This window comes from Quercus robur, chromosome 10 (assembly GCF_932294415.1).
Source record: "Quercus robur chromosome 10, dhQueRobu3.1, whole genome shotgun sequence".
Lineage (NCBI taxonomy): Eukaryota > Viridiplantae > Streptophyta > Magnoliopsida > Fagales > Fagaceae > Quercus > Quercus robur.
In genome coordinates, this window is record NC_065543.1 from 2182673 (window position 1) to 2192169 (window position 9497).

The 9497-nt window shown below is 31.4% G+C and overlaps 1 protein-coding gene across 1 annotated transcript; it reads left to right on the forward strand.

Moving 5' to 3' along the window:
• The first annotated feature begins 651 nt into the window (after window positions 1-651).
• On the forward strand, window positions 652-1095 carry LOC126702864 (uncharacterized). The gene has a single exon (XM_050401728.1). The coding sequence runs from the start codon at window positions 652-654 to the stop codon at window positions 1093-1095; it is 444 nt and encodes a 147-aa protein (XP_050257685.1).
• The last annotated feature ends 8402 nt before the right edge of the window (window positions 1096-9497 follow it).

Sequence of the window (9497 nt, forward strand, 5' to 3'; positions counted from 1 at the left end):
ACTACCCACAGGAGGACCAAATAATATGGGTGGGAAATAAAAAAGGAATTTTCACGGTGAAAAGTGCTTATTTTTTGGATAAGGAAATTGTAGAAAAGCATGAAAGAGGTGAATCCTCAGTGGGAGATGTATGTGCCCCACTTTGGAAAAAGATGTGGCACTTAAACATTCCGGCCAAAGTGAGAGTTTTTGCTTGGAGACTTTGCATGAAGGCCATCCCATCTATGTTGAATATGAGTAATAGGGGAATTCAAGTGGATCCTACCTGCACTGTTTGTTGTGGGGAACCTGAGTCAACTGAGCATGCAATCATCTACTGTGGAGCTGCTAAAAGAGTGTGGAGCAAATGGGATGAATGCCCAATCTGTTTGAATGAAACCAACATGGTGATTGTGGACTTGGCCTTATGTTTGCTAGAAAAGGGAACACAGAGGGACATGGAGATCTTTTTTGGTGTTGCCTGGATGATTTGGTATAATAGAAACCAAATTGTTCATAAGGGAAATGGTGTTTCTGAGGATCACATTTGGGAGACAGCAATCCAAATGATAAAGGAGTTCAAGGGAACAAGGAGCTGGGATATAAATAGTCCTTAGAGAAATGAGAAAGCATGGACTCCTCCACCTGTGGGTTTCTTCAAAATAAATGTAGATGGGGGCTGTTCCCTCTGTTGATGGCCAATCTGGAGTGGGTGTTGTAATTAGAGATTGGGAAAGAAAGGTGGTAGCAGCAAAATGTCTTCCTCTATCGGGTCGAATAGCTGTGGAGGAAACAGAAGCCATAGCTATGGAACAAGGAATGATCTTAGCAAAAAACATGGGCTTGGAAAGGACCATTTTTGAAGGGGACTCATCGCAGACAATTCAAGCTATTGAGGCTAAGGATGTAAGAAGTGTGATTGGCCACATTGTGAAAAGTTGTCTGCAAAATTTTCCAAGTTTCCAGGAGGCAAGAATCAGACATATTAGTAGGGTGGGCAACAAAATAGCCCACGAACTTGCACAGCTTGCAAAACAATCCGCTGAGGAACAGGTCTGGATTTCAACTATACCTGATTGGATTGAAGACATGGCGAGAGCTGAAGGAACGGTTTAAAGCTTGCCTGTGTTTCGTGGTCTAAGTTGTTGCTTTTTCTTATTTTGTTATGCTCTGTTTTTTCTATAGCTTGTGCTCTGTTTTCTTCAGTGTATCTTCTTGACTGTTTATGAATGAAAGTATTCAGTTTGGTCTCAAAAAAAAAAAAAAAAGTACTACTCTTTAACTCAAAAAAAAAAAGGTACAATAGTATATATATATACTGGTTATCAAAAATATATATATTATAGTAAATTATATATTCTGTGCATTGGTTATCAAAAATATATATATTATAGTAAATTATATATTCTGTGCATTAGTTAAATAGTATCACATATTTGTCAACAATGATTGTTATTGGCTCATTGCAGCTAAGAGATTTTGGGAAAAAAACTTTACCATTGTTGGTAGAATTATAGATTCTTTGATGAGGTTGATAAAAAAAAAATGACAACATTGAATACTCACTTTTTTGAAACTATATGGATGACTTAATAACAACTCGAAAGGAGCAGCATAATTAGTTAGGGATCTTTGCCTCATGAAGTGGAGGTCACTATTGTTCCTCTTCCTTGGGGCCAAAACTTGTTTATCTTAAAAAAAAAAATGGATGACTTAATGACAACATTATCTACCTCCACTTTCAAGTTTCAACTCTTTGTCAATGACTTTGATGAGCTCTACTTATTTCATGATCTTAAATTTACTTTAATACTTGTTTGATTCCCTTGAGTTATATCAATTAGCTCTGCTTATTTTTTTTAGTAATTATTTTAATATAATTATTTTCCTAATCATTTTAATATCTTTATCTTGACGGTTTTCTTTTTTCAATTTTAAATTATATAAATTTCTCTCCATGATTCCAACAACGACAACATCATTATTGTTATTATTATTAATGTAATTGTCAGGCTTAATTACATATTTTCAATAATAATTAAAAAAAAAAACACTGATTAAAGGAAAAATGACAAAATAATCTTAACAAAATAGTTGAGTCCTTTTTTGGAATTTACACTCCAAAAAGCCATTTTTAAAACAACTTATCCAAACGCTTAATGTAGCTTTAAAAATAAAAAACGCATATTTTCACATTTTTACCAAACGCTTATCTGTGGTTTTTAAAATGATGTTTTCAAAACACACGTTTTAAAAACGCCCATTTTTAAAATGTACCTTTATGAACAGCCTATCCAAATGGGCCCTATGACACATATCATTTCTTCTTAAATAGAAAATGATTATAATCATTATTCATCTATCACTATTTTTTCATTTTCAAGGAGCTATTAATTCTGTATTATTGTAAAAATTGTCTTTTGACAGAAAATTATTAGGTACTCTCAGAGTACCCTAAATGCGTAGTCCCCCCTTTCATATGCATGAATAGTGAGTTCCACCATAAAGTTAATTAGTGGGACCTACCATTTATGTGAGAAAATGGAGTACGCATCAATATATTACTAAAAGCTGAAGCGTAGAGTTTAATTCTGCTGCTCTCAAGTTGCGCCACATCAGCTGCCACGTCATTTTCTTATTTTAAAAAAATATTCTTCCTTCAATTTTTAAATGGTTCTTCTAATTTACAGCCCTATAAATCTCATCAATATAAATCCCAACCCACTACTTCAATATAAATTTGTATGATTAATCCAGCCCACCTTTTATATATTGATTTCCACTATGAAGCCCAACCCAAAGCCTTTTCAGTTCACCTTAAAGGAAAAAATAAAATAAAAATAATAATGAGGCTTAAAGGGAGGATAATATTACGTTCAGGGTTTTGAAGATATGTAACATTCATGCCGGTTTGAAAAAAAGAAAAAAAAAAAAAAAAAGGAAAGCTTAAAGGGAGGATTGGGTTTTAAATATGTAACATAGAGGGGAGATTAAAGGGAGCAAAAAGGAAAACAAAAAAGGGAAGGAAATCAAAATTAAAAAAGCGTACATTCTTGAAATAAAAAAAAGGTACATTCTTGAAGCAAGCCGGTTTGGAAGAAAAAAAAAAAAGAAAAACAAAAAAGGAAAGCTTAAAGGGAGGATTGGGTTTTAAATATGTAACGTAAAGGGGAGATTAAAGGGAGCAAAAAGGAAAACAAAAAAAGGAAGGAAATCAAAATTAAAAAAACGTACATTCTTGAAATAAAAAAAAACGTACATTCTTGAAGCAAGCCGGTTTGGAAGGGAAAAAAATAAAAAATAAATAAAAGAAAAGGGAAGCGTTCAGGGTTTTGCTTTCAGGGTTTTCAAATATGTAACGTAAAGGGAAGCTTAAAGGGAAAAAGAAAAAGAAAAAAAAAACGTTGAAGTCTTCAGGTATTGCTTGAGAAGACAGAGAGTTTGAAAGCTACCCACCTTCTTGCTCTATTGTTTCTCAGTAACGGTTGCCTATCTGATTTCCTTCCTCCCTTTATTCCTTTCCACGTGGTTTATAAATGCTGACAGAACCTCCCTGCTTTGGTTGAGGTATCTCTACATCTCAATTCTTTTTTTGGGTGCAAAACTTTTATTCTCTGTTTCAAAATTTTTTTTTTTTTGGATGCAAAACTTTTATGCTCTATTTATATTGATATGAGATGCTTTTATTTTATTTTATTTCATTTTTTATTTGTTTTTGTGTTTATATTATTTGAGCATCCTTGGCATGCCATTGATGTGTTTGTGAGATTGCTTGAATGTCATTTCAATAGTGCTATAATTTTACTGCCCAAAAAAGTATTTTATTTTACCTTGGTTTATTTGGAAACAGAGAGGCTTATCAGCAGTTCATCTGTGGCGGCTGGGAATGGTGTCAGTGTCACACCTATTGGACATGTGGTGCTTTGTTTTGCGAATGAAGTCAAAATTACTACTCCACCGAGTTATTCTTCTATAGAACGTACAAGGTCTACCTACTACTACAAACTTTTCTTAACAGACGATCCTGCTGAGTGCTGAGGAAGAATCTAGCAGATTTCACTCCATGGCAGCAAAAGTAAATAAACATATTACAACACTAAAATGTTATTATTGTTATATATTTTGAATTAGTATCTTATTGAATTACAATTTTTTTATATTTTTAAGGTCCATGTCATAATATATATTATATTTTTCCTTCAATTTTTAAATGGTTCTTATTGATATTTTTCACTGCACTTTCCATTGAAGAGGTATCGTGATCATCTCTATTAGCTGTATTCTTGGGAACCCACCAAACTCTTATGCTTTTGTCAAGGCTTCCACTATAGAGCAAGAACCCACCACCAATATTACTTGATGATTCTTGCAAGCATTTGACTGGACCTTCATGGCCACTTAATGTTATGATTGTTATATATTTTGAATCAGTATCTTATTGAATTACAATTTTTTTTTTTTTATACATTTTTAAGGTCCATGTCAAATTTTGTTCAGATTTTTTTTTAGGTTCAAGGCCACCGTCAACTTTAATGGTGAGGAGTTGTTAGATGCCGAGCTGTTGATATCTACAAGGTTTGTATATCAAGTTGAGGCAAGTTGTGTATGTTTACTGTTTTAATTTTCATGTTGATGATCATGACATGTATTGGTTTGGGGAAAAAATATAGTTGCACTTTTAATGGTTTTCAGCTCACTATGAATATAATTTAGTATAAATGTGTCCACATCTTTATTTGATTAATCTTCAGTTGCATAACAAAGTTAAGCTTAAAGTATGTAATATGGATATGTTTTACACATTTTGATGAATCATTTTCCGTAAATGTCAAACATTGTAAGAAACAAAAAAAAAAAAAAAAAAAAAAATTGTTGTAGGAAAACCAAAGGCTGCCAACTCCATCAACAATCAAAGAATAGAAGTAGCAGAAAGTTTAACTAATAATTCTCCACTTGCTTCCCTCATAACTGTTGAAGCTCTAAAATGCCAATCCAAATGCTTCACAAATAATTAAATAACTTATCTTTCCTATTTTTTTCCTTGAAGGAAACATATATTTTATTGCAATTGCATCAAGGATAAATTTTTGTTGGACAAAGCTTCATCCATCCACACTATCAAATTCGTCCCAAATTAGGCATGCCTAGCCACTGTAGATTTTCCATGTTAACTTCTCTTTTTACAACAAAAACTTCAAAGTGCTCAAAGTTGTTCAGTAATGGTCTTACCTCCTCAATGATGTTTCTAACCATGTTGATCAATATCCATATGGATATGTAGCTGAATCACCTTCTAAAATATAAGCATTTTTCTATTCTTCATGAGCAAAATTCCAGCAACACAAACAGCCACCAGCTCAACTTCTAGAGGATCTACGAATTGTCTATTTTTTTTTAATGCATAGCACTGTCATTGGAAGAAACACTGAATTTTAGATAATGGCACACATTATTGTTAAAGTTTCAAATTTTATATCCAAATTTGCTGCTAAAATATGAATAAAGTTTTGGTCATTAATTTCCTTTGAAGCACTATTTGTGCATGAATTTTTCAAAGAAGAACAGGGGGTTGGTTATTTGAGTGAGAGTGCAATTATTTATGTAAATTGCAAATATGACTGCATTTTTTTTTCAGAAATTTATTGTTGAAAACTTTCACAATGTGACACCTTTGATGGTTGAACTAATTGTTACTTCCTGCCGACAATCTTTTAAAACAATTGAGTGAAAAAGATTGTTTTGACTTCGATGAGATAATGTAGAAGAGAATAAAATATATAAAACAAATTCCTATTTTGTAGAAAGTTTTTCTTCCTTCACCCATTGGTACACATAATGCATCCAGCCAAAAAAAAAAAAAAAAGTACACATGATGTAGCTATAGGGTCCCCAAAAGAGAGAGAGAGAGAGAGAGAGAGAGAGAGAGAGAGAGAGAGACATTGTATAAAATTTCACTGACGGTTAATTTTTGGTCACTCACACGCACACCTTTTTGAGTCTCAAGTATCAACCCTCCAGTCCATGTCTACACCTACTTTTCTTTTCACACCCAGCATTTTATTTTATTTTTTAAAGTCTTCCGTTTGTATTTTTTTCCCTTTTATATATATATATATATATATATTGTAATACTGACACAACAAATTTGACAATATTTTCACAATTATTAAGGTTTCAATTTCTTATAAGTCAAAATAAAATAATAAAATATGAAACTGTGTAATTTGATATGGAGTGTAATTTGTGTTTCATACATTTATTGGATAATTGAGAAATTCTGACATTGATATCCTAATGTACAATCAAAGGGTAAAAGGCAAAGAATTGTTTACATCTTCAAATATGTTAAATATTTTTACAAATTTAGTAGACTATTGGTGGTGGGATTGGTATTGAACTTGGACTTGGTCTTAATGTTTTGGTATTTAACTTTTGAAGACAATTTCAGGTTATGCAAATAGGATAGGTTTATATGGTAGAAAGGAGATGAATTGAATCACAATAGTCTTTGAGATTATGCATTTGAAAGTTTATGGGATATTGAGAAGAAGGTTTGATTTTTTAATGATTTATACCAAACAACAGTAGTAGTTGCCACTACTGCATAAGATTGGTTTAAAAAACTAAGGAGGCCATTGGAAGTTGTTATGGTTTTTAGTGCATAAAATTGTACATTCATGTTGCTAAACTCATCTAAATAGAGATTGTAGTAATGCATGTCAATGGCTACATGATTGAAGTTTCTAGCAAACCTAGGTTTGGTAGATCCAAATTTTGCTACTAAAGTTGGGATTTTTTTTTTTTTTTTTTTCATTTCAAAAGGTTGGGGAGGGGGGCATTCATGTTGAGATGAATTTTCTTTGATATTTAGGTAGCTTGGATCTTAGTTGGATAATATTATTGTTTCAAGTATATTACAAAGTGCTGTATAATAATGTGACAATCATGTAGTGCAAAATTAGGCAATATTATACCATCTGGAAAAAATTTCCCAAGACAACCCTGTAATTCCTTTTTTTTTTTTTTTTTTTTTTTTTTTTTTTTTCATTTCGAAGGGTTGGGGAGGGGGGCATTCATGTTGAGATTTTAGGCAATATTGTAGCGACTGTAGAAAATTTCCCAATACAGCATTGTCTCTTGCCACAAACTGTGATACAAAAGCCAGATCATCACCGTCCATAGTATCTCATATGCCTTTTGGGATATGATTTTGCAAATTCTCTTTTGTAATGCACAATAAATGACCAAAGTACATCAACCATGTGCCTCTTTGGTCCACAAGTGTCATTGATAGATCCAGAGCTATTACCACTATGGATGCAAAGGTAGCAGTCTATCTGGATAAAAAACAAATATGCGAGCAGTCGGAGATTGATACAGTTGCACATAGTCAGAACATATTACTTCTACTTTTCTGCAATGTATTGTTTAATGAGTTGCTTTGCTAGGAAATTCCATAGTTGCCTGAACAGTTTTTGTAACCAAAGAAAATAACCAAAAAAAATAGGACATTGTTGAATGATTTGCTTTGCTGGGAAATTCCATTGTAAATAAAGTTGGAATGTTTCTTCAAGTATGTCCAGCACTCAATTATAAATAAAATGAAAAGGCTATGCTAAAATATTTTGTATATTTTCTTTTGGTCATGTAGGTTGTTCATATTTTATACCAGTTGATAACGGGTTATAAAATTGAGGTTGTATTATCTTTTGGTGTGCTAAACTATTTTTTATATTATCTTTTGGTTTCTACCAGATTATAATGGATTATCTTTGGGGAATTTTATAAATAAAAAATTTTCCAATTACTTTAGAACCACATGGTATTCAAATTTTGAAATAACCGTCAGATGAGATTGTATAATAATTTAGTAAAAATTCCAAATTCTTTAGAATCACATGATGTTCAGATTTTGAAATAACCATCAGATGAGATTGTAATATGTTTAGAGATTAGATATTTTCTATTGAAAAGCATGAATGGTGCAAAAATATCATATAAAAGGTCTTGGTGTTGAATGATGTGGACATCTGTCATCGTTCTGATTACTATTTTAATCACCAGTTGCTCACAAGTTACCTGTTAATTTACATGTTTTTAAGCTGGATGGTTTCTTCAAGTATTTGTAACTTTTAATTATAAATCAAATGAAAAGGCTATGCTAAAATATTTTTTAACTTTTATTTGGTTGTGTAAGTTGTACATTTTTCCTAGCAGTTGATTACGAAATATCTATTAAGTTGTAAGTTGAACAGCTATAGATTGAAAAGGCTATGCTAAAATATTTTTTATTTTTATTTTTTAGTTGTGTAGGTGGTTCATATTTTGTACCAGTTGATTACGGATTATCTATTAAATTGCAAGTTCAACAGTTGGATTGTTTCGTAAAGTATTTCCAACTCTCAATTAATGAAAAGGCTATTATAAAATTGAGATTATATTATCTTTTTATGTGCTAAAATAATTTTTATATTATCTTTTGGTTTCTACGAAATCATAATGGAATACCTATTAAATTACAAGTTCACACAAGTTGGATTATTTCTTCAGGTCTCTCTAAAATGAAATATGTAGCTAAAATAGTCCTCATATTTTAGAATCACATGATGTTCAGATTTTGAAATAACCATCAGATGAGATTGTAATATGTTTAGAGATTAGATGTTTTCTATTGAAAAGCATGAATGGTGCAAAAATATCACATAAAAGGTCTTGGTGTTGAATGATGTGGACATTTGTCATCGTTCTGATTACTATTTTAATCACCAGTTGCTCACAAGTTACCTGTTAATTTACATGTTTTTAAGCTAGATGGTTTCTTCAAGTATTTGTAACTTTTAATTATAAATCAAATGAAAAGGCTATGCTAAAATATTTTTTAACTTTTTATTTGGTTGTGTAAGTTGTACATTTTTCCTAGCAATTGATTACGAAATTTCTATTAATTTGTAAGTTGAATAGCTATAGATTGAAAAGGCTATGCTAAAATATTTTTTATTTTTATTTTTCAATTGTGTAGGTGGTTCATATTTTGTACCAGTTGATTACGGATTATCTATTAAATCGCAAGTTCAACAGCTAGATTGTTTCGTAAAGTATGTCCAACTCTCAATTAATGAAAAGGCTATTATAAAATTGAGATTATATTATCTTTTCGTGTGCTAAAATAATTTTTATATTATCTTTTGGTTTCTACCAAATCATAATGGAATACCTATTAAATTACAAGTTCACACAAGCTGGAATATTTCTTCAGGTCTCTCTAAAATGAAATTCGTAGCTAAAATAGTCCTCATATTATTGGTAGGGTGTTCATGTTATCCACCAGTTATTTCAAATGATCTTTTACAATAATGACGGTTAGTAAATGATGGTTGGTAGGTATTATGGAGTCACGTCAGCAGCTATGGTGTCTATCTTTCAATATGAAATTTTACTTAATTACATTCCCACGATACAAAAGAATATAAAACCTAGACAAGTTGGGAAAATGGGGAAATTTTATAAATAAAATATGT